Below are 25,023 nucleotides of genomic sequence, written 5' to 3'. Positions count from 1 at the left end.
TTTTTGACCCACATAAACCCGGACGGGCCGGACCATTTGGTTGGCTACTCAAATTATGGTATGACACGTGTTTCCGCTGTGTTTATTTCCGAAACAGGTTTCTTATCAGCAGCCAAGACACGAGACTGATATTTCAAGAATAGACCCGAATAGAATATTTAATCACTAGAGTGCTAGGCGGGTAGAGTACACTGCGAGAAATTGTATGGATCTGACCTTGCAACACACAACACACAACACACAATAGAAACTACAATTTGACAGTGCTTTGCACTTGATCTAATTACGTGATGACGCTCTCTCTATAGGGGTATGTGGGTCGGTCCTCTATTTATGGCTCTTCTGTTTCAGTGCAACATTGTGGTTCGACATACTGCTATAACTCTTTCGATATTCCCCTTCCCCCCACAAAAGCTGATAGTCAAACGGAAATCGAAGAGCAGCCAAACGAAAGAGTGAAACTAAGAGAACTAAGATAGCATAAGAAGAGCAATTAATACAACATATACATATGTAGATACATAGATACTCGTATAAATACTATATTAGATATGTGTACCTACCTACATGTGAATGAGCAGGAGAATATGAATTGTTTTGTTTGCCTGCAGAATGTTTGGAATTCTGAATCAGGCCATTTTCATGTTGTGTCTCTCTTTTTGGGACGCCTTTAATTGCCCAACAAACATCGCATCGTACGTTACTGGGAATGCAGCTGCTGCCTCTTCCCTCACTGCCAACCATCCCCTCTGCTGAAATCTCGGTTGAATTTTCAATTTCTTTGGCCGATCGTTGATCAATCGAATTTCTCACAGGGTGGGTGACTGCTCGACGAGCGTGAGAGTCGCCGCGCTACTCTTACGCACTCACACAGACCCGCACTGATAGTCGTAGAGCCGATTTTTGGGTTCTTCAGAACATTTAGCAGCTCTTTGTGTTTAGTCTCTGACTGAAGCAGCTGGCGAGTGGTTGATCGAGCGCTTCCCACATCGGCATCGGCATCGGCATCGGCAATTGCCATCTCAATTCGTTGACATCGGATTCAGAGTGTGTACGGAGGCTGGAGCTGCTATAGAGTGCAGCCAGAGCATTGCCTCATTTGTGTGTCAAGTATTCAGTTGGATTGTTGCACAATCAAAACGGGTTCAAGCGGGCGCACTCGCCGTATACGCAACGCCACGCTAGACAAAGTTGCTCATACGTCAGGGCGTCGCATTAAATGGCGCGACCCTTGAAGCGCGCCACAAATCGTACGACACTCAAGCACTAACCAAGCCAATAGCCACTAACGTGGCCCAGAGCCAATCAGCATGGGATACGACGACGTCATCACGCACCTGGGCGAATTCGGTCGCTACCAAAAACGGATCTACTATCTGCTCTGTCTGCCGGCCATTGTCTGTGCCTTCCACAAGCTCGCTGGGGTCTTCCTCTTGGCCAAGCCCGATTTCCGCTGCCAGCTGCCGCACGAGGATGCGGCCACAGTGCAGTTCGCGTCGCTGCCACTGGACAAATGGCACCTGGCCTATCCCCTTGACAGTGTGACCGGCAAGGCCTCGACCTGCGAGTACTACAATGTGACCTACAGCGCGGACTATCTCAATGGCAGCAAACCCTTCACAACGAACGGAACCGTGGCCTGCTCCGCGGGCTTCCTCTACGACCAGAGCAGGTACCTCAACAGCGCCGTCACCGAATGGGACATGGTGTGCAATAGAAGCCTGCTGAGCGCCAGCAGCGATTCCCTCTTCATGCTGGGCGTCCTGCTGGGCAGCTTCATCTTTGGCCAGATGTCGGACAAGCTGGGACGCAAGCCCACCTTTTTCGCCTCGCTGATCCTGCAGCTGATCTTCGGAGTGCTGGCTGGCGTGGCGCCCGAGTACTTCAGCTATACGATCTCCCGCATGATTGTGGGCGCCACCACATCGGGCGTGTTCCTGGTGGCCTACGTGATCGCCCTGGAGATGGTTGGATCCTCGTATCGCCTCTTTGCCGGAGTCGCCATGCAGATGTTCTTCTCCGTGGGCTTCATGCTGACGGCGGCCTTTGCCTACTTCATCCACGACTGGCGCTGGCTGCAGATCGCCCTCACCTTGCCAGGACTCCTCTTCATCTGCTACTACTGGATCATTCCGGAATCCGCGCGCTGGCTGCTGCTCAAGGGGCGCAAGGACGAGGCCTTTGTGATTATCGAGAAGGCTGCCAAGGAGAACAGGGTGGAGATACCCAGCGAGATCTACGAGCAGCTGGTGGAGGAGGTGGCCGAAAAGAAGAAACAGGATAACCTAACGGCCTCCCAGCCGGCGGCCACAGTCTTCGACCTCCTGCGGCATCCGAATCTGCGGCGGAAGACGCTGCTCATCTTCTTCGATTGGTTCGTCAACAGCGGCGTCTACTACGGCCTGTCGTGGAACACCAACAATCTGGGGGGCAACCAGCTGCTCAACTTTATGATCTCTGGCGCCGTCGAGATTCCCGCCTACACTCTCCTCCTCTTCACTCTGAACCGCTGGGGCAGGCGATCGATCCTGTGCGGGACCATGCTAATCGCTGGAGTAAGTCTTCTCCTTACCATCGCTGTGCCCAGCGGCAAGACCTGGATGATTGTTGCATGCGCGATGATCGGGAAGCTGGCCATCACTGCCTCCTACGGCACCATATACATCTTTTCGGCGGAGCAGTTCCCCACAGTGGTGCGGAATGTGGGACTTGGCGCCTCCTCCATGGTGGCCCGAGTGGGTGGCATACTGGCGCCGTATCTGAAGCTGCTCGGGGAGATCTGGCAGCCATTGCCGCTGATCATCTGTGGGGCACTCTCGCTGACAGCTGGACTACTCTCGCTGCTGCTGCCCGAGACGCTCAACAAGCCCATGCCGGAGACCATCGAGGATGGCGAGAACTTTGGCAAGAAGCAGGAGCCGTCGATCAGTGCAGAAGGGGGCACCAACCAAGAGCTAAAAGGGATGCTCAATCAAAGCTAAGAGGAGGTGGATTACTTGACACAGTCCAATCAGATGGGGTCCGGCCTCAGTTGAGCCTCGAATCTGGAAATTTCAACGAATTTATGCATTCCCCGCTTTGTTCATTCCATTGGAAAGTATTTTAAAAATTCATGCAACACATCACATTTCACTGGCACGACTTTTGTTTCGTTTTACAAGCAGAGTAAATATACCTGCAACAATGTGGGTGCACTACGTTTATTCTCTACGAGCTGTTCTGGTTCTGGGTATAAAAATAATATCTGCTACTCGCGCGCTGAAGGTTCGCTGCGAAGCAACGAACTTTATGGCGAACTTTGTGGCGAACTTTGTTTATTGAAGAATAACTTCTCGGGCGATAAGTACACGTACATAAAAATATGTCTAAGCGGTCGTCGCCGTCCACTGATAACAGGCAATCGCATCCGAGTGCAACCGCAAAACGATTGCATTTATAATACGAGTATGGAAGGTGGGTGATCGATCTCATTCGCCCATTCTCTCAAGTCAACATTGATTATTGTTTCATTATTTTATTTACAATAATATTTCGTTCATATATCATTCGCGTAGATTAAACGCATAGCTCACTATCAACTGTGTCACATTGATAAGCGAAAGTCCTATAGAAACAAGTTCTGGCAGTTTCACGTGCGTGGAATTCGCATCTATTGTTTATCCAGGTGCTTGAAAGTTGAACGAAGTTGAGCTTAGGCCAACTACTGTTCCTCCTCATCCATTGGCATCCATCCAATCCATCCATCCATGCCCCAGAACACGTCATTTGTCTACTATGTTGGTTGATGTTTATTGTTCGACTTGGAATTTGCATTCGAGGCGTGATAAAGTGAGACTATGATATGGAGAGCAGGCTAAAAGGGGTCAAGTTTCTGCTTAGTTTGTTTTTCTCATACAAAATAGTTCAAATTATTTCCTATTTGATCATGATTCCTGATGTTATATGAATTCCAAAGTTCCTGGAACCAGCTGCACTTTTATTTATTTTTTATTTATTTATTCATATTTATAGGTATCTTATTGCTGAGTAATTTCGGTGAGTACGAGTTTCAGTGTTTAACGATTAAAAAAGACACGCCCAAAAGTAGGCAACAGATTGCACATATTCTCTTAAGCTGTTCAGTTTGTGAAAACTGTAAACAACGAACAGATAAACGGCGAACATGAGCAGAAATAATTTTCAGTTTTAAAGAAAGAGCATCTATGGATGGTAGCATTTTCTGTTGAAGGGAAACTCAGAAATTAGTGCTCTACGATAAAGTTGTCACTTATCAACACAGAAAAATATGACAAAAAAAATCATGGTGTCACCTGTCTGGTGTAAGGGCTAGGAACGGAGGGTGCAATGGATCAACATCTACCCTTTGGCACCGAACAGCCCGAGCTAGATGTAGTGATTGTCGGGGCGGGACTGTCGGGCCTGACATCGGCCGTGAAGCTGCTGGCCAAGGAGACAACACTCCACATACGGATCCTTGACGAGAACAGCCGTCCCGGTGGCCAGCTGGATGAAAATGGGATCCGCTTCGTCGATGCGGAGCAACACGATATGCTGGCCTTTATGAACGACATGCAGATGATGCCTCAACACAGACGCGGTGAAAATGGGGAGCTGGAACGCTGCTGGGCCCTGGATCGGGGTCCAACAGCGCTGCCTGCAAAGTTCGAGCTGTGTCGATATATCCAAATGCTGGACCTACGGATGGGCAGGTTTCGATCGAAGCGGTTCACGTGGGTGCGAATGTCAGGTTTGAATTGATCCCTCAGCTATCGCCTTGTTCCTTGCAGCCTGCGGGAGCGTGTGCCCAGCATGGAGCGTCATATTACTAGAAACTTGTTCTTCAGCAAGTCGCGCAACTTTATGAGGAATTTCGTAGAGCTGGTCTCCGGTGTCCATGCCAGCGCAGTGGACTACGATACCTTCATGTCTATGTGCAGCTCTTGCGGTGGCCTGGCCGTACTCCTAGACTTGTGAGCGATCCTAGACTGATCCATCCATCCACTAAAGAACCAACATTTTCCATTCCCCTGTTTAGCTACTTTAACTTTCCGAATACCTTCCTGGAGCTCTCCACCCAGAAGCTGATCGAGAGCATTCTGGAGAAGATCGGGTACATAGCGATCACCCAGAATGTGCGGGTCGTCAGTGTAAAGCACTTCAGGGACTATGTGGAGCTGACAGACTCCCAGGGGGAGAAGTACACCGCCCAGGCCGTCATCCTGGCCATTCCATGGAACAAGGTGCAGCAGCTGGAGTTCGAGCCACCGATACCAAAGAATTTCTGTCCACCGCCCAAGGCGAAACTCAAGCCCAGTCGCCTGATCACCCAATTCTCATTAAGCTACAGCAAATGCCACTGGGCGGAGGCGGGCTTCTCGGGGAACTTTCTCAGCTCAAAGCCTCTGGTGTGTGGCCACGAATGCCGCCAGGCAACGTACTGTGGCTACATGGTGCACTCTCCGCAGGAGTCGGCCAGTGTGCGGCAGAATGTCCTGGACCTTCTCTCCTCTCAGTTCGGTGATGAGATGCGGAACCCACTGGAGTATCGGCAGAGCACCACAGAGCTGAGCATGGCCCGGCACAAGCCACAGGTGACGCCCTGGCATCGGGTTATCTGGTCCAGCTCCTCGGCGGTGGGCACCAACTATCGCACCCTCATGGGTGGTGCCGTCCAGAGTGGTGTTCGGGCCGCTGTCAATGCCCTGTTTGTGGTCCGTCCGCAGGTCGTTAGCTGGAAGGATATGATCGAAGTGCGGGAAAAGAATCCCTACGAAAGCAGCAGCACCCCCACCCGTCTCAGCGGCCTGCTAAGCCGCCTCAACCTCTACAATGTAACCTTCTACAGCTTGTTTATTCTCGGCCTCATCTGGCTGCTCAAAAAAGGCTACTGTCACGCCATCCTCTCCACCGCCTAGATGTGAAATTAAAGTGTCTAAACTGCCAGGTGAATGTGATGTGAATGTGTATGTGTATCTGTCTACCCAAGAGGCTTAAAGTCTGAGCTCTGCTCAACAGCGGCACGGCAGCCTCCTCTCCTATCCTCTCCTCAATGTGCTCATTGAATTTAGTCGTTTAGCAACGCCTAGATTTATACGAGTATTCTTACTCGTACGAATTTAATACGAGCATGCACAATTCCCCTCGATTCAGCTCGTCTTCGTTTCGTTGGGCAATCTTTCACTTAAGCCTCGCCAACGCTCTCTTTATTACAATATACTCGTAAAAATGAATTATCGTCGCTCTGTGGGAGGAGAAGGTATTGTATTCTTAAAGAAAATGATCAACCATCGGACACCATTAAGCACACTTAAGTAATTTAGCAATAAATATATTTAAAAGGTACCTACATAAACTATAGTCCCAAAGCAAAGACCTTCTGTAGGCAAGTGTCATAGATTTTCCAGCATGAGCAACCCTCTGAAACCTATTGACAATCATATGTAGTTCTTGTGATTTATGTGTATGTAAATTTGATGACTTTTATTAGATTAGCACTCGTTTTGCGTGTTTATTTTATTGTCTGTTGGACGTAGCTGCGTATATAGTTTCGAGTCAGTGGATATTGGTTAGAAACCTGCATTCCATCCCCAAAAACAATGCATTCCAAATAGAAAATCAAGTCAAATCCCAGGCCAGGCCAGGCCAGCCAGACAATCGAATTGTCTATGGTGGCACGCCCATGTGCATCCCGCATGCGACCGGGCTATCAACATAAAAAGTTCTAATTACGGCCACTCAACCGCTGCAATACTCGTAATACTTTCAACCGTTAGTAGGGAACCGGTAACCTCTTGAATGTATTCGCTCGGGGTAGTGCGAATTTCACAGATGAATAGAATACGAATGGACGGACGGACAAACGGACAGGATGATGATTGCATGCCTGAGAACCGAACAAATGAACAACAATTAGTAGTGTATCAGAACAGAGAGAGCCATGATTAAAATATATGTATGAATACTTATCTGGATTGGCCTCATCCAATGCCAATCTCTAGCTTCCTCCGCCAGGGTTATTGCTTACGATATCGGGGTATAGTAGATGTGATTGACGGTCGGTCGGTCGCTCGATTGATTCATTGAGACCAATTGAGACTAGAGTTGAGGACTGGACTCTTGAAGCTCCACTCGGATGATAATGGAGGTTAACCCAAATCGAATCAGTCGATAAGGTCACTGCGTAGAAATCTGGTTCTGGTTCTGGTTCTAGTTATGGAACGATTCGGCTCACTGTGAGATTCAAATCTTTCCACATTGTATACAAACATTTCATTCAAAATTGCAGAGAGTGCACATTCGCATTCTCATTCACATTCATTCACTCTTTCTGTACTTACTCTTTCTGTACGTCACACAGTGAATGGTATACGAGTAGTATACACATTCGAGTATTGTGTCCCGCTCTTCGACTACATATTCGGAATTCGGAAAATAAAACCAAATAAAAAGGTAAACAATACGAAAGAAAACGGAAAAAACACTATAATGATATGCAGAGACAAACGAATTAAACTGTAATTCCGTTCATGTAAATTACATGGGTTTCGGGTAGCGTAGCCTCCTCCTCGAACAGAACCAACAGAACAGATAGAATGTAATGGAATGGAGGAATATGGAAGGAGAAGAACGAACTGAACTGAACATATGGCTCTCAAGTGGTCGCTGGAGGTGGAGAGCGGGTAATCTCTAATGTTTTGCTTGTCGCATTTATAATGAGAATCCTGCGCAAAGAGCAATAGAAGAATATAGTGGAGGAAGTGAGGGAAGTGTGGGAGTACGTGTGTAGGGTACAAACTGAAACAAAATATCAAAAAAATTTCAAAATATTAAATACTCATATGTGCGAATTGCTATCTTATTATCTTTGGGATCTGTCATTAAAGAATGAAATGATTAGTCAATCATCTAGTAATCTAGTAATTGATTTAACTCGAAATGAGTCAACTCTTGTTGCTCAAATATAAAGCACAAATCACATAAATACATTCAACTTAATCATATGAGTAGCATTCAGAAATAAATTTGTTTATTTGTGAGTGCGCATTTTGACATTCGTTTAAACGCTCAATAATTGTATTTAATTTTTGTGCACCCTTTACCCAAGGGTATTCCAATTTTTTTAAAGTGGAAGAGCACTTTTGACTAAGGATTTGAAACCAAAGGGTGCTATTTGTTGCTATTGAACAATTGCCTCAGTATATTAGCTTTAAATCGTGATTTAAATATTATTATGATCCGGTCCACTTTAAAGTTTTAAACTTAAAAGAGTATATCCGCGTTTATTAATGAGAACTACTTGCATTAAGATGTGATGATGAAACTTTACTTTCTCTTTGCTGAATGCAGATAAAACCATCAGGATAAGATCACTGAATCACCTACCTTAAATGGGAATAAGAATAATCCAATATGCATTGGATAATTTAATTAAAACTTAAGTAAGAATCGTTTAATATGTTCCTACATTAGTTGTACCATTATCAAGCCACCATATTTCATATGTAGGGTATCAATGACTTCGATATGGCCGTCGCTGTCTTCCTTTCTTGTTTTTAATGCTTGCAATGAAATCCAAAGAAAGCGAACATACATACTATGTATATAGTAGATCGTATATGGATCGGGAAGAGAGCCGAACGGTCCCAGCCCGCCCGATTGCCCGAGTGTTGGTACGAGTACCTCCCTCTGCCTGGGCCCCATCCCATCCATCTCTCTCTCCTCTGGTGGGACGGACGGCCGTACAAAAACACTGCGATCGACCTCCCGTGGGCTTAGTTTGTGAGACGCTTTCGAAGCGACAAGTAGTAGTTGATAGCGACACCGGCGGACATCTGCAGGAGAAAGGCGAATGCACGCGTTCGGGGATCCATTCAAAATTAGAAAACGTTGCACAGCCCAGCAGGCCAAGAAACGGACAAAAAAAAGAAGAAAGACCTGAACAAATATAAGAAAACCCCGAATTCATTATATTTCATTGTGAATTTCAGTGAAACAGAGAACCAAACTGAACTGAACTGGGATCGTGTCGCATTTTGTTTTGGTATGTCATATGTGGCATTCATTTTCATTCCCATGTGCGCCGCTGCAACATAAACAGCGATCCGAGCATAAAGACAAATGGGAAAATAGAACACACACACAGACCGTAAGACATAGATAAATAGCAAAGCAACCAGCAGTAAATCGAGGCAGGCATTGCAGCGAGGCAGCGTATCAGCGTATCGTTGAGTGAAAGTGAATATCGGTCGGATCTTCGGACGAAGAGAAGGAAGGTTCGCCTTGCTGCTGGTACCGTACCTTATCTGCGCACTCGGTGTCAGAGGCTCAAAGTGAACGCACTCGCAGAGATCGATAGGGAACAGAACAGATCAGAACAGATCAGATCAGATCGATCCATCCAGTCGGTTGTTATTCCCCAACATAGAAAAAAGTCCAAGCTCAAGAGCAACGGACTGCAAAGAAGTAAAGAAAAATCCCCATAAATCCCAACTGTGATATTTTAACCATGACCAAATCAAAGGATGACAATCCCGAGAAGACACGCGAGCACATCAGCGAGGAGAGCATGAAGGATCTGCTCACCAAGCAGCTGGATATCGTTGGCAGTGGCGGGGCATTCGTCTGGTAAGGAATGATCACTTTGCATTCATATTTGAGAGAGAGACAGAGACTCGTGCCTCAATCACGTTCCACTTGACCCACTTCCTAATTAGTGCATTGCGGTGGCTTTTAAAGGTTAAGTTATTAGAAAAACGTTGACATTAGTCAGGGTGGTGCACTTCTCTAGTGCACTGTTGAAACACTTTCAATCAAATGATCACTTCGCTTGACTGGTCAGCAACTCACGAACCACTCATTGCAAGTGAAACCCCAAGAAACAACTGGCATTTTGTTTCGATTCTGATTTGGAGTCGAGTAATGGAACACGTTTCGGATGGGAAAATAGTCTGGCCTGCCGCTTCCTGGACTTAATTTTAGGCGTAGGTCAGAAATCACTGAATCACAGTAGGAGTCGAAGGGGTGTAGGGAGTAGGCAGTAGGTGGTGGTGGGGGGTGGGGCTCAATCAGAGGGCAATGGTCATGTGATCGCTCAAAATTTAAATATAGAATCCATTCCGAGAACACATACATACATATATCAGCACGTACATATGTATGTACATATATATTTATTCGTATTATATTCGCATTAAGCTCGGAATCAGAATCGGAATGGAATTGATAAGCCACTCATGAATCGAAATCCGAGATCTTGCGACGACGGATCGGGAGTGTGAGTGTGAGCGCAATCTATAGCTCTCGTATAGCATAGCCTATAGCGCGAGTACCGGTTCCATTAACTATGTAGATCGAGATCGGGCCATGTAACTGTGATCCTAGGAAAAAGCCAGCTGTGATAAGAGGACAATTGCACTCACTGGGACTCTCAAAGTCATTCAACCAAAATCACCTTCGTCGAGTGATGGCCGATCTTCCCGGAACTTAAGCCCACTTCCATGGGGGTGGGGTGTGGGGTGTGGGGTAAGCGGTATGATGTGGGTGTGGAGGCACGTGAATCGGCAAATCGGATATGTAAATAATGCGCATTGTGTTCCGGTTGCCCGATTGGGTTAATGATTAATGACGCTGCCGTTTTCAAAATTTTTTATGTTTTCGGCGCAGATCCCCACATCTGTTATTATGTGAGCCGCATACGACTGTGGATGTGAACGTGAATGTGTCATGTGCTAACTAACCTTCACAGCTTTTGTTTTGCGGCATTAACTGCTTAAGTTAATGTTGTGGATCGGCTATTACGATCACTATTTGCATTCCAATCAAGTGTTAGATGATCAGCTACACCTACGGCTGTGTGGTGTCAATGTGCGAAAGATTGAAGTTGCGTGATGTAAACAATCTGCCCGATCGGCGAAAACAAAATAAAACCCCAATTAGCAGCATTAGCAGCAACAGCAGGGGAAACAGTAATCATTCCCCTTCCTTTCCTTTCCACTTTTAGGGCCATTTTCTTCCTATGCGTCACACCCAACATACTGAACGGATTCCATGTCTCCTCCTACACCCTGCTGGGACACCTGCCCGAGGATCAGTGGTGCGGCCTCCCCGATCTGTACGCCACCAACTGGACGCTGGCACAGAGGCGACACATAGCCGAGGGAGGCCTCAACTCCGGCGGGTGCACGGTGTGGGACTGGAACTACAAGCACCTCAGCCAAATGTCCTACGAGACGGCCCTCAACTACACCAGCCACATGTCGGAGATCAACAGGCCCGCGGAGGTGTCGTGCAAGGTGAAGGGCAGCTACGAGTACGCGGATCCGGAGAGCACCTTTGTCTCCGATTGGGATCTGACCTGCGAGAAGAGTATTCAGCGCACCTCAGCACAGGTCTCCATATCGCTGGGAAAGTTCTGTGGCTCCTTCTCCTTTGGCATCCTGGCAGACAAGTGAGTGGAGTGGTGGGGAATTCTCTGCCAAAGGTTGCTGATCAATGGTATCCTCCGCAGATTCGGTCGCAAGACTTCCTTTACCTTGGGTGCCGCCTTCTTCGTTGTGGGCAGCTTCTTCTGCACCTTCTCCCCCTGGTACAGTCTCTTCCTGGCGGGTCGCTTTGCCCTCGGAGCCGCCTCCTCGGGACTCTTCTACCCGGCCTTTACCATGAGTAGGTTCTTGCGCTGCAATATCAAAAGTGTTTGCCTCATTTCTGTATTCTCTTTGTTTCAGTTGTGGAAAACGTTTGCCTGAAGCATCGCTCTTGGATGTCCATTGCCTTCTCGGCCTCCTATCCCATTGGCATGATCATCTTGGCCATTATCGGTTACCTCATACAGCCCTGGCGGCACCTGCAACTGGCCCTCACCATACCCTCGCTGCTCCTCATCCTGAACTGCTAGTAGGTTACACATTGCAGTCGATTGATTGCCTTCCGAATGATCACCTAACTCACTTGGACTCTCTTCTCCCTTTAGCCTGATGAATGAATCACCCCGCTGGCTCATAACGAACCAGCGCTACGATCGCGTCTACAAGATCCTCTTCAAGCAGCCCAGCCATTACGAGATTCAGCCAACGGTGGCCGTCACCGCCTCCTCGGACCTTCTCACCGATAAGAAGTCGGTGGGTGCAAAGTTCCGGGAACATATCAATATTCTTGGTTGCTAAGCCTGATGTTGCTTCATCATCGTCTGCTGTTCTTTTCTTTTTCTGTCGTTGCAGCTGGAACCAGAAGGTGGCTCGTCCTCCTCGCTGCTGGAAAAACTCAAGAATGGCCCACTCAAGTCCATCATCGAGCTCTTTGCCAATCCCAATGTGCGCAAGCTGATCTTCACCTCCTACTTTATGTTCTGCGTGACATCGCTGAGCTACTATGTGACGGGTGAGAAGTTTCTTTCGGCAACACTCCTTGGTCTCCGATTCTAAAAGAGTTCCGTTCCCTTCCCTATAGCTTTGAATGCGGCCAACCTTTCGGTGAGTCGGTATTTGTACATCGTGGCCACTGGCCTGGTGGACATCCCTTCGTATTTGGTGCCGGTCGTGATGCTGCGATTCACTGGTCGCCGTATTACAACCATGTTCCTGTTCTTGTGGACGGGCGTCTCGCTGCTGCTGGTCCTCGCCGTGCCCGCGGGCAGCACCACCTGGATCGTGGCCTTCGCCATGCTGGGCCGCTTCGGCATCAGTGCCACCTACTCCGTGGTCACGCTCTACACGGCGGAGCTGTATCCCACCCAGATCCGTAACTCTGCCCTGGGCACCTGCTCGACGTTCGCCCATGTTGGTTCCATTTCGGCCCCATATGTGGTCGATGTCCTGGGGGCCCTCGGCTGGTACATTCCAACGACTATCTGCGGCTGCTGCGTTCTAGTAGCGGGCCTGCTGACCCTCACTCTGCCGGAAACGGGCATGGGCACGGGCAAGCTCTCTGAACAGATCGAAAGAGTTGCTGCCACCGCCGCCGATGCACCACAGCCAGAGAAGTCAGAGAAGCCAGAGAAGCCAGAGAAGCCAGAGAAGCAGTGAGCGAGCGAGTGAGTGGTGTTAGTTAGTCCTACGCTAGTTAGTTCTACGTGTCGCTTAGTGTATAGTAGAAGTATCGTTAACTGCAGTACTCTAGCCTCTAAGTTCGCTGTTAGTCTTTGCATTCTTTTAGCGTATATTCGTAATTGTTTTCTGTTTGATATCGTATAATAAACCGCTTATATACACGTCACATCCAGAGATCTACGACTGATGGAGCAGCAGCTGCACCCAGTCGTGGTAGGGTCGGGTTACCGTGTAGATGCTGGGCATTCCCTTGATGCCGCAGGTGAGACCATGGGAAACGAGTCCGTAGATATAGTCCCTGCCGCCATATGGACAGATGAGAGGGCCCCTGACATTCAAAACACGAATACGTTAACGAAGGAGAAGGGGTTTACGCCTGATTCTACTTACCCAGAGTCGCCCTGGCAGGAGTCCTGATGGCCAATGCCCATGGCACACACCGTGTTTGCCCCATTCTGTGGTGCCCAGATGTGTCCTATGATATCTCGACATTCCTTGTTGCCAATCACCCGAACTTCGGCCTCAAATAATTGCTTCTGGCATGGGCCCGCATGCTGCGTGGCTCCGTAACCGATAATTCGACATGATTCTAAGGAGATGAAATGTCAATAACTAATCCAGAATCTGGGTAAATATTCGATACCATTCCTATCTGGGGTCATTCCCTGAGGTGGAAGCTGGGCAAATTGCAAGTCCTTGCCCAGAGCACTTCTGAAACGTCGTCTCATATAGAGCAGAGCAATATCATTCCTGAAGTTGGATCTAAATGGGAAAGAGTCCATCAGTTGATGGCTTGACATTGAGCGGGTCTTTGCCTGCCGACCCACTCTCTCTCTCTCTCTCTAAATAAATAAAGAGGGTGTTCAACTTGACTCAACTGTTTACTTACGGCTGAAAGTAGATATACTCGGCACTCTCCAGACCAAATGGTTCCAGCAGATCAACATTCTCGATGTTCTCATAGCCAATAAACGCATAAATGGTATTTATGTTCCTAAAACCGAAAGAAACTGAAACGAATAGTCATGATAGTACGAGATACTCCCACTTACTTTCTCCAAACACAGTGGGCGGCCGTCAGGATCCAGCGGTCGCTTATGAGGCTGCCACCGCAAAAGTGCCGATAGGTGCGACCCGCAGTGTCATTCCCCGCAATCGCATCTTGCAACGAGACCATAAACGGATACTGGCTGGTGCTACCTTTAAATGGAAGTTGAGAGAGGATCAGTTAGTCTTCCAAGCACATTCGACTTCCAGGTACTGCCCACGGTTGACACAATCCGTCCGCCGACAATGGGCACAGCGTGGCAGGACTTCGGTCCGAGCGAAAGCGCATTGATGACGATACTAAAAAGCAGAAGCCCCGTGCAAGCAGCCTTCATGGTTGATTGTTGAAGAGATACTAACTTATGACCGTCAGCATTTTTTTTAAAATAGAGAAACAGTTTTTGTAGATAAATAGAATGTACAAAGAAGCATTCACAGTCGAATGAAATAAGCGATCAAGCTGTGCAAATATTTCCAGCGCCAATGCGTTGGCTAATTGTTTTGAAATCTCTACGCTTCGGCGTCAGCTATCTGTATCTACGTGTAAGAGGAAATATTTTATAAAACACAGCATTCGATATAGAAGCTTGTATTTCGGCCCCCAAGAGCTAAATAAAAGAATATTTCTTTCACGCGAACCTCTTTCAAATCTGGCGCTATTTTTATTGAAATATATCGAAAAGTATGTAAATATCGGTATCAACTCTGTCGATTAATTTCCGAGGTGGCAGCTCCATTTCTGTATCGCAAAATGTCCACCACTGATATTACTTGTATCGAGAAACGCCCACCACTACCTGCGATGCGATATAGAATCAATTTGTTGGTATATTGCGATATATGTTAGAGTGCTAGACGAGGTATATTTTATCAAAAAGTCCGCGGTCACACTGATTTCCACTGCAAGAATTAGCAATTTGCAATAGAGCTGTCAAACGATTGAAGTCATTGATAGTTTTGCATATTTTGAAAAAACAATCGATACTATCGTGATATTATCAGGCTCAAATAAATATTAAAAAACCATTGAAACCTTTTAGGAACTTGTCCATTGTAAAAATTAGATGCTACCTGTCGATTTGTTTACAAATATGTCTTCGTATTTTATAGCAGCCAATCCAAACATATCAAAACCGCAACGACTGTAGCTCGATTCTATCATGATAGTCTCAAAACCATCGATAGTAGAGGCTAGCAGCAAAATATCGATACTAACGATAGTGCCCTCTTTGGTTGGACACCTCTAATTTGCAAACTTTAGCTTTTATACAATTTTAAGCTAACAAACGGCAGCTAAATAAACTGCAGGGAGCACTTAACGTTTACCTTCCACGCAATACTCAGGTGAGACACAAGCTGGCCTTGCGAAATGCCAGGGTCCTGGACAGATTCGAGAGTGCCTGCTGGAAAAAGCAAGGCAGCTGTGATTGTGATGGGACTTCGTTGTCTGAAATTGTGGCAAAATGATTGCGCTCAATCAGATGTACCGCGCACTGCAGAAGGAGTTTATTCACGCAGTCGTTACCAATTTCAGAGGCACACATATGTCGCAAGGCGGTGGCACACCAGCGGGCAGCAACGCGGCCGCACTTCAGGCAGCTGGCGGGGGCGTTGTCTTCAGCAAGGTCTTCATTCAGCGCGATTACAGCGTCGGCACCTCCGTCAAATTTCACACGAGGCTTCCCACAGAACTGGAGGGTATTGTACGTATGACTGCACTTAGAAATTCTGTATAGAAATACATTTTCCCTTCTGGTCTGCAGATTGAACGACACGTCTTCGAGTCTACCATCAATAGGCTAAACGAATTTTATGCCGAGGCAGAGGAGGGCTCCTGCGGCACCTACTGTGAAGGCTGTATAGGCTGCATCACTGCATACTTGATCTACATGTGCTCCGAAACGCACTACGAAAAGGTGTTTTAATCGTTGATACTCGTTGATGCATTTGAAATCCCCAATTAATGTATGAATCTCCCATAGACCCTTCGTAAGATATCCAAATTTGTGGCTTCCCAGAATGAGCGCATTTACCATCAGAAGGGACTGCAGCTGATCGATCCCACCTTTCGGGGTCTTCGCGTCATAGAGATTACAATATTCGATCGTCCTGGGCGAACGTGACTTCCGCTTTCCCATTCAGCCAATGAGTTTTTCATGTGAGATCAACCAACAAAAACAACCATAGCAACAGCATCAACAAGGAGAAGGGAGAAGGATCCGTTTCGAAAATTAGAAAGCAAAAAGTCAATGCCATTGTACGTATGCTTGTGCGTGTGTGTGTTTCCAAATATCCAAAAGCTGTGGAATCAGCTAAAGCTTTATATTATATCAACATGTGTGTGAGTATATCTATATCAATTTGTTGAACCCCATTAAACGATATCTTATCCCCGCAGACTGGCACCACAGCGGCTAGTTCGTGTTTTGAGGCATGCGACTTAGTCATGAGTATGCTGGGAACGCGGACGACCCGTCTCTGCTGCAGCCACATACGATACGACATACCTTAAATAACAAGAGTTAATGGTTAGCCAAGGCAGAGTTACAGCCAGTTAGATAGTATTTACGCATTAGCAGGCATTAGTCATGTAAGTGAAAAGCTACTGAATTGCATTTTGCGCCCAAGGGATAGTTGCAGCATAAGATATGGTTACCATTGTCTAACAGATTGTTTGTTTTCTAATTAAAAATATACATAAGAACATACTACTTCTAACCCTTCGCTTGTCCCAACTCTGTAAGTGCGTTGCAGCCACAGAACATGCAAAAATAGTTATATGTAGTTATATCAAAGTATCATACGACTAAACTAAACGATTTCAGACAGCGCCAAATGAACTTAACCATCGACAAGCGAAGAACTGTTCAATTTAAATACAATTCCGCAACATGGATTAACATAGTTGTCTAGCTTATAAGGAAATATATACATATATTACCGTCATTTAAACGAAGACAATCTGTTTTCCTTTCCATTTTATTAGCACCAATTTATTAGCAAATATGTGTGTTGACATACGAAATATGTGGTGCGAAATTTGGTGCACATTTTTGTACTTGTTTGCTTATCATCAACGGTTTTATTGTCAAGTTCAGGGAAAGTACGGGTATAAAAGGCCGGACTCAATCAGACTCAAAACATCTGGGGTTTCGATGCGAAAAGATGAAGTTCAATATCTATCTGCTGGGAGTATTCCTGTTGGCCAGTCTCTGCCTCCTTCAGTCCTCTTCTGCTCAGGACACGACAACTACGACCACAACCACAGCCAGTCCGACAATTGTGCGTACGAAGCATGTGACAAAACATGTGAACAATAAGCAGGTTAAAACTGTCCACAAGAGACGCACCAATGCGAATATAATAGTGTACGCAAATTAACAAGTGGATGAAGAACTCCACTTGCTCGTAATAATAAAGATATGTCGATTCTTGCTCACCTAAAGATAGTAGCTATATATTTGATATATTTTCTACACATTTAAGAACGAGTATATTCGTATATACGAATATAGAACAATATATGTAGTTGGTTAGTTAGTTATTCCCTAGATCCGTATCGACCAAAGTGAGCTACAAGTTCCTAAAAATACATCGCTTATACATAGGAATGAAAGGTCCTTAAAAACGCTGCCCCTATTACAAGCAAAAACAGATAAACTACTCAAACATCTTACATTCTAGATCGATTAGCATATGTATTCCAGATTTGTCCGTAGGTGCCAGCGTGTGTATAAATATCCGTTTATCCAATCATTGCATCAAAAGCAAGCCCAACCTCCAACTAGTACTACCCCGCTTCGTTCATGTTCTTGGGGAGACTCAGGAGCGAGTTGATGATCTCCGAGTTTCTCTTTCTGGTGGGAATGGCCAGAGAGTTGTCCGTAATGTATGGATATCGGCAGAGAGGGACACCCTGATTGGGCGTCAGCTGTCCGACACTGTTGAACCAGTCCATTAGATCCCGATTGTACTCCTTGCGCACGTATCGCTCCTCGTCCGGCAGGGCCATGCTCCGGGCTAGTTCGCAGCGGGAGCAAAGGGCCACGAAGAGCAGTGCCAGAGTCAAAGCGTATCGAGCCATTGCCAGGGCAATGAGGAACAGGAACCGGAACAGAACTGAAGCAGCGTACGGGAGAGCTGCAACTTTCGAATGAGCAATTCCGAGGAAAGCCTCGACTTATATAGGCCAGACAGCCAGCCAGCCAGCTAGCCAGCCCATCCAGTTCTAGGGCAACAGCTTAGGTAAACCTCAGCGGGAGACCGCAACCACGCAACCCAAAAGCGTAAGGTATCGTCATCGTCATCGGCGTCAGAGTCAGCATCAGTAAGAGATGTAAGAGTACGAGTAAGAGTATCACCGTCAGTCGCATGGCCAATATGTCAGGCACAGGCAAATATGCGAGTCAGCAGAGTCGAGTGACAGTTGGACCTAGGCAAATATTTGATTATGCAGTGTTTTATGTGACAACGTGCAACAGAGCACGAGGTCTGGTCTGCGTTGGATCCACTCCACGGATGGAATGGATGTTTGCCCAGGAGGAGCAGGGAGCCCGGCAGCCGGGATAACGTCTGTTGGCGACACTCTCGACTTGTGCGACTGATTAATTTTAGACCGAGCGTCGTAAAAATAAGACGCATCATTTAATATCTAATTTAATGGGTTTAGCTCTTTGGAGCAAGTTCAGAAATTCCAGCTAATTCTAGCAGACTGCGCAAATACGAGTCCGCCGCGTATGTGTGTGTGGCCAAAATATTCGTTCAGACACGTTTACTCGTTCAAACATCCGAGCATAGTCAAAGCACTTAATTGGCGAAAACATAACCCCAATATTTGCTAAGCAAATCACCCAATTGTCTTTGAATTCCAATATAAAAAGGCTCATGGCATTTGGGAAAGACATTAGATTAGAGCAGAAAGAAGCATCACCACGCATCATCACTATGAGGACGGGACAACTGGCAGTGAGTCTCCTGACTGTGAGCCTCTGTATTTGGATGACAAACGCGGTAACTGGCACCGGTACGCCTGCAGCGGGCACGCCAGCAGCGTCCACTCCAGCAGCAGCCACGACTGAAGCGGCCACCACCACAACGACGGCGTCGACAACTACAACTACAACAACGGAGGCGACTACAACCACAACCACAAGCAAAACGACATCTAGGCGTCACCGCAAAAGAATCCGTGTGAGCAACCTGAGATTTTCGTCAAACCGAATGATCCGGGTCTACAGGCGCACAACTGTTAGAAGCACTATCAGCAGAAACCGTTTGCTCAGGAGTAGGGTCCTTGCGAGGGTCCGCAACCGTAGTCGTTCACGGGCACGGGCACGGGCACGTTCGACGAGGATTGTCAACAGGCGGCGTAATCGGGGCTAAACAATTCACATATTTATGTACATATGTATGTATCTTTCAAAGCAATACAAAACCATTGAATTTTCACGATCATAACGATTTTCGGTGACTTAGGCTAATCACTTCGGATTCTTTGTTTACGATTTGATTTGTCATATATTTACGAAAGTGCATAGCACAAGATAGTGTTATATCACAGGAGTCTGCTCACAAAATCTAGGCGTCAAGCATAGTTAAAATTATAGGAGGGACATGGCTATATCGAACTATTATCATACTTTATAGTGTCCGAAGCTCTTTCTTCTGTCGATGGTTAAACTCCACTTTCTAGACCTAATACCGCCAGATATGATGGGGCCACTCTTGTGCGGCGAATGTTTAATTATAGACAGCCCAGCACAGCACTTAACATATAATTTTATAGCGCTCACTTTCAACAGAGAGTTCCCAAAATTCCACCATATTCTTTTGTGTAGCTTCCAGACTGCGCAAATATGCCAAAAATATTCGCGCAGGAATTCCCGTACATAGTAAAGTACATAGTAAAAGTACATAGTCAAATTAAATAGTCAAAGTACGTAATTTGCGAAAACATAACTCAAATATTTGCTAAGCAAATCCGATTGTCTTCGAGGAATATAAAAAGGCTCTCGGCCAAGGGGCAAAACATTCGAGCGGCAAGCATCAGCACCACCATGACTACGGGACAATTGGCACGAGGATTCCTGGCTGTAAGCCTTTTTATTTGGATGATAAACTCGGCAGCCGGCTCTGGCACCGCGACGTCGACGACAACTACAGCTACAGCTACAACTACAGTTGCAGCTACAACTACAGCTGCAGCTACAACTACAGCTGCAGCTACAACTACAGCTGCAGCTACAACTACAACTGCAGCTACAACTACAACTGCAGCTACAACTACAACTGAAGCTACAACTACAACGGCGGCGACAACCGTTGCTGCATCTAAGGTTCATCGCAAGAGAATCCGTATTAGCGGACTGAAATATTCGTCAAAACGGAGGGTAAAGGTTCACAGGAGCAGCACTGTGAGTAGCACTCGCAGCAGGAAATCTTTGGGCAGACGGACCTTGAGGGTTCGCAACCGTTCGCTTGTGAGGGTCTTGAACCAGCGCCGAAAACAGGGATAATCCTACTTGGATATCCACATTAACGGGCGAGTATATCTATCTATATTCGAAAGCAATAAAAACCAAATGTAATGCAATCAAATTATACGGAACAGTTATTCGAAACGGTTATACATATTCGGATCCAAGCGAATTATAGAATCATGATTTGAAAGATTTCAACAGTCAAACTTTCGGGGTCCATATCTCGGGAAACAGGACGATACAGACTGTCGATCGGCATAAGAATCTCGACCACCAAAATGATGCCGATTTTTGAAAAATTTAATCAACGTTAATGAATCGTCCAAAAATAGATATTTGTTCGGTGCCAAATATTTTCACATAGCTCCACAAAGGAATCTGAAATCAGAAAAAGACATGCCACGTCCAGATAGGTTGCTGTTCAGCCGATAAATCGCGAAAATAAAAAAAAAACAATATTTTAATAAGTTTCATAGCCAACATTACGAGCCACTATATCCCAGCTAAATAGTGCCAGATCGGTAAAGGACCTACTGTCCTAGGATTTTTAGGGGCCGTCGAGACTGTAGATCTCTATTAAAAACGAGAAAGAACGTTTTACCCGGCACTCAATTAGTATACAATGTATACTATAGATACAGGCAAGGTATACAGCATGCAAAACGGAACATTGCGCGGATATACATATCGTTTTTGAAACGTACCTTCTAAATTGTGGACGACTCGACTCGGCTACTAATGCTGATCAACAACATGTGTACTATACATATACATATGCACATATATACTTTATGGGGTCGAAAATGTTCTCCTCTGTGCGTTACACACATACCGCTTAATCCTCCACATAACACACAATCCACACAATATTTTCGCAGAACATTTATGAGAAGTGTTCCATTTCGTGGGCACTCACTTGGCTCAGATTCACATTGATGTCAAGCAGAAGCTTTTGAATGATCTCCTTGCCGGTGGGCACGGGATCCGGATCGGATCGGAATTCCCCAACCCCAACAGATTGCTGTGATCCTCTTCCAGTTGAATCACATCCTCTGTAACCGAGTCCAGGAGCTGGCTCAGATCCGTGTGGGCAGCCATGCGGATGGATCCTTGCTACTTTGGAGCGCCGTATAGTGGTAATTCACTTCGACTACCTGATATATAAGCGCGCTTCGTTATAATCGCCGCTCAGTGCAACTTTTCACATCCAATTAGCCAGTCAGAACGCAGAAGATCTTCGAGATGTTGCTTAAATTTAATGAGGCCTTTGCAAAATATATGGCAACATTACCAATGCCCACTATATTCGATTCCAAGGATAACGAAGAAATAGCCCAGAAAATATATCAAGCATTCCACGAAATAGATTCTATTTTCAAGGGGACGCTGTCCAATTTGGAGGAAAATTGTAAGTGTTGTTTCTTTTCTATACCTATTTTCTATACGCATCTAAACTTTATTTCATAATGTACATTTTTACACCAATGCTTTAGATATGAGTCATTTTGGTGGTAATCCCGGAATTACCCTGAAAATGCCATTCAAGATTACTCTAAAGAGAGTAAACAAAACCAAAGACTTGACGGCCTACAAGCTGATGGCGGATGTAAAGCACAGGATTTAAGATTATTGCCTTTGGATCTGTTCAGTCGCATATTTATGCATTAATTAATATTACATAATATACACTTATCGAATAAGCCAGGTCGACCCATGTAACGGGAGACATAATAACAAACGACAAAGCATTGTAGCTAAGTCAACAATAACCGCTTCTGCAGCAATTTCTGCCAACGATGCGATCGCTCTTCAGAGGGCAAAAACGCTGGTGCAATTACTGACTATCACAATTGCCCAATAACACAATATCGTATTAATTCCAAATTAATTTAATATTAATTTCAATTCCCTTTTACCATATTCTTACTAGACTACCTTTTGTTACCTATAAATAGAATTTAAGTTTGTTGAATAAAATCAGTATCAGAAACAGTACCATCTCTGCCTGTTCACTCATTCTCTACAACTGCATTCAACAGAGGCTGTCGCCGTGTCTTCAGACCCTCATTTGCTCGACGTAGGAAACCCTCTCCGCAGTCCAACTGGTTCAAGCTCTAGTTGCGACGACAAATTTGTAAACGGTTTATGTACAGTATGCATACCAAAACACACACACAAACACACATTAACAGGATCTAACTCTCACGGCCAGTGCGAGCAACCGCAATACATATTTCCAGTCCGTTTTACATTTTTGAATTACCCAAACACTTACATGGGCCTTGGCTCGCAGTTTGTGATATTTGACGAGGCCGCTTTAGAGGTGCCCAGCCCCAACAGAAATGTAGATAATTTGATTGCTGTTTCTGTTGCATTTAGATGTAAACATTATACAGATACTCCCATCTATAGATTTGGATACAAAGCAGCCCATTGGAGATAGAGCCATTAAGGTAAGTAATTTAAATATCTAATCAAGTGTCTTTGATTAAAAAATTGCAATTTTTCAGGCTCTTAAGCGACTAATGATTTCTCCAGATTACGAAGTCCTGTTGTACGTGTGGCGAAAGCTATCGCAATTCAAGATGTTGGACAGTGTGGACTATGACAAAATGGTCCAGTCGCTTAATCTTGCCTTCGATCAAAAAACGCCAAGCTATTTAGGTTTAATCTAATTTCTTTTAACATGAGCAAACATTTGCTTGGCGCATCTTTTAGATGCCATAATCCAGTCTAAAATATCAGTTAAATGGTTTCCTTTGACACCCAAATAAATACAAAAACCTACACAAAACTACAGCTTCTTGTCACGGCCAAATGGTATAGGTTTAGATTAATTTATAATTAAAGCTTCTTTTACACATTGTCACTGGAGCTGGTTCGCGTTGAGCGGGTAGTGCCGCTCTTGAGCGGTAATCAGGCAATGCGATCTGAAAGTAAAGAGGGATGATCATTAGCATAAGTTGGAGGCAATCTCAAAAGGCAATATGTACCTCATGCTTATGACCAAATCGGTGACCACCTCGCCGTCATAGTTCCAGTTGGAATACTCAGAGGAGGAGCTCCTGCTGTGGCCGTCATCCCCCTGTTCTGGCAAGAACCTGCAATACTGCAGCTCTCATCACTGGCCGCTGTGAATGTCCTAAACTGGAACTTTCTTGTTCGATAGACTTCCACAAAGGGCAAATTTCGCTGTAAAGAAATTTAGTTTCAATAGATATAAAAACGAGAGAGAACGTTGTGAATCGTTGCAATAGCCGCGACTCTACTTTTATACCGTACTCCGTCAGTATACATGTGAGCTTATGACTTACATGGAATTTCGATTAATTTATATCTGTTCACATTTTTTTGTTTTTTTTTTTTACAAATCTTCAATTTGTATATACATCCGCAACGTAGACTCAGCATCTTCTCAGCCAGAGATCGCCCACTGCAGAGTGTGTGAGCGAGAGAGCGAACGAGTAGCGCTGCAGCACTGGAAGGGGTTGGGTTAACAACCGAACATTAATTTCTTCATTCCGCCTAAGTATAATAATAATCCGATCTGATCCAGATTTGACAATCTGATAATTGTGGATGCAGATTTTCGTATTTTGAGGTAGCGAAAGGGGGGCGGGGAGAAATTTTTAAACACACTTGAAACAGTTTGATATCACAGAAGTCTGGATACAAAATTTGTTTGCTCTAACTTTCATAGTTTTCGGGATCTAGGCTCCCATCAAGACGGACAGACAGACATGGCTATATCGACTCGGCTATTGATGCTGATCAAGAATATATATACTTTACCCCTTAACACAACGAGTACCGGGTATAAAAATATCTTCTCTTCTTATAATGCCCCAGAAATACAGAATTATAAAGAACAAGGTGCAACAAATTAAAATAGCTTCCCGTTGAAATCCACGGGACAAATAATTTAATACGTTTCGTTTTTAGAATAATTCTCAATTGTGTGATTTATTTTTGATTCAATTGCAAGTCTTACATATTTAGGTATTGTAAATAAAGGTGAATAGTTCTTAGGTACAGAAACAATCAACAATGAAATGAATATGAAATATACACAATTAATTAGTCACAAAACAAAAGGAATAGCTATTCGTAAAGTTGTCTGGATTTTGATTTTCAAGCGAGCGGCGGCGGCAGAGTAACTAGAAAAATACATGTTTCGTTTATTGATTTAACATTTCGAATTCGAATTTGATCTTTAGCAAGCCATCTTAGCACACGCAGAAAAATGGGGAAAACAATGAGAGTGAGATGGCGGCTCCTAAACATTGTAACGCTAAGCAATTCAGTTGTAGTTACACATTATTAATAGTAGTTACATATTGTATGTATAAATATGTCCATTCATGTTTAACTATACATATACATACATAGTTCGTTCATATTCTATACATACTCGTATATGTATGTAGTTTGCTCTGTACACAAACACATGCAGA

At 45.2% G+C, this 25,023-nt stretch overlaps 8 protein-coding genes across 9 annotated transcripts; 6 read left to right on the top strand and 2 right to left on the bottom strand.

Annotated features, from left to right (window-relative positions):
• Nucleotides 1-938: 938 nt before the first annotated feature.
• LOC111065616 (organic cation transporter protein) lies at nt 939-3,199 on the top strand. Its single transcript, XM_022353865.2, has one exon. The coding sequence runs from the start codon at nt 1,311-1,313 to the stop codon at nt 2,979-2,981; it is 1,671 nt and encodes a 556-aa protein (XP_022209557.2). The 5' UTR covers nt 939-1,310; the 3' UTR covers nt 2,982-3,199.
• Nucleotides 3,200-4,261: 1,062 nt separating this feature from the next.
• LOC111065618 lies at nt 4,262-5,943 on the top strand. Of its 2 annotated transcripts, none has more exons than XM_022353866.2 (3): nt 4,262-4,730; nt 4,788-4,970; nt 5,036-5,943. In XM_022353866.2, the coding sequence occupies exons 1-3, from the start codon at nt 4,345-4,347 to the stop codon at nt 5,913-5,915; spliced, it is 1,449 nt and encodes a 482-aa protein (XP_022209558.2). In that variant the 5' UTR covers nt 4,262-4,344; the 3' UTR covers nt 5,916-5,943. The 2 variants fall into 2 exon arrangements, with proteins under 2 accessions (XP_022209558.2, XP_022209559.2); XM_022353867.2 differs by having other exon boundaries at nt 4,510-4,734.
• A 2,825-nt stretch (nt 5,944-8,768) lies between these two features.
• LOC111065662 (organic cation transporter protein) lies at nt 8,769-13,209 on the top strand. Its single transcript, XM_022353960.2, has 7 exons — nt 8,769-9,624; nt 11,000-11,446; nt 11,507-11,661; nt 11,724-11,892; nt 11,969-12,116; nt 12,216-12,375; nt 12,445-13,209. Exons 1-7 carry the CDS (start codon nt 9,506-9,508, stop codon nt 13,017-13,019), a joined length of 1,773 nt encoding a protein of 590 aa, XP_022209652.2. The 5' UTR covers nt 8,769-9,505; the 3' UTR covers nt 13,020-13,209.
• On the bottom strand, nt 13,120-14,434 carry LOC111065664 (chymotrypsin-like elastase family member 2A). Its single transcript, XM_022353961.2, has 6 exons — nt 14,305-14,434; nt 14,096-14,243; nt 13,933-14,037; nt 13,687-13,805; nt 13,434-13,632; nt 13,120-13,371 (listed from the first exon to the last, which is right to left on the bottom strand). Exons 1-6 carry the CDS (start codon nt 14,423-14,425, stop codon nt 13,221-13,223), a joined length of 843 nt encoding a protein of 280 aa, XP_022209653.1. The 5' UTR covers nt 14,426-14,434; the 3' UTR covers nt 13,120-13,220.
• An 867-nt stretch (nt 14,435-15,301) lies between these two features.
• On the top strand, nt 15,302-17,535 carry LOC111065507 (golgin subfamily A member 7). Its single transcript, XM_022353721.2, has 5 exons — nt 15,302-15,434; nt 15,625-15,793; nt 15,854-16,006; nt 16,073-16,431; nt 16,489-17,535. The coding sequence occupies exons 2-4, from the start codon at nt 15,635-15,637 to the stop codon at nt 16,211-16,213; spliced, it is 453 nt and encodes a 150-aa protein (XP_022209413.1). The 5' UTR covers nt 15,302-15,434; nt 15,625-15,634; the 3' UTR covers nt 16,214-16,431; nt 16,489-17,535.
• Nucleotides 17,513-18,231, bottom strand: LOC111065509 (protein PDF). Its single transcript, XM_022353722.2, has one exon. The coding sequence runs from the start codon at nt 18,172-18,174 to the stop codon at nt 17,881-17,883; it is 294 nt and encodes a 97-aa protein (XP_022209414.1). The 5' UTR covers nt 18,175-18,231; the 3' UTR covers nt 17,513-17,880.
• A 777-nt stretch (nt 18,232-19,008) lies between these two features.
• On the top strand, nt 19,009-19,533 carry LOC111065676 (protein new-glue 1-like). Its single transcript, XM_022353983.2, has one exon. The coding sequence runs from the start codon at nt 19,035-19,037 to the stop codon at nt 19,470-19,472; it is 438 nt and encodes a 145-aa protein (XP_022209675.1). The 5' UTR covers nt 19,009-19,034; the 3' UTR covers nt 19,473-19,533.
• Nucleotides 19,534-20,146: 613 nt separating this feature from the next.
• On the top strand, nt 20,147-20,686 carry LOC111065672. Its single transcript, XM_041593600.1, has 2 exons — nt 20,147-20,182; nt 20,309-20,686. The coding sequence occupies exons 1-2, from the start codon at nt 20,147-20,149 to the stop codon at nt 20,603-20,605; spliced, it is 333 nt and encodes a 110-aa protein (XP_041449534.1). The 3' UTR covers nt 20,606-20,686.
• The last annotated feature ends 4,337 nt before the right edge of the window (nt 20,687-25,023 follow it).

Source organism: Drosophila obscura, unplaced genomic scaffold, assembly GCF_018151105.1.
Source record: "Drosophila obscura isolate BZ-5 IFL unplaced genomic scaffold, ASM1815110v1 contig_192, whole genome shotgun sequence".
In the NCBI taxonomy this organism is placed as follows: Eukaryota; Metazoa; Arthropoda; class Insecta; order Diptera; family Drosophilidae; genus Drosophila; species Drosophila obscura.
This window is presented reverse-complemented; position numbering and strand designations above follow the sequence as displayed.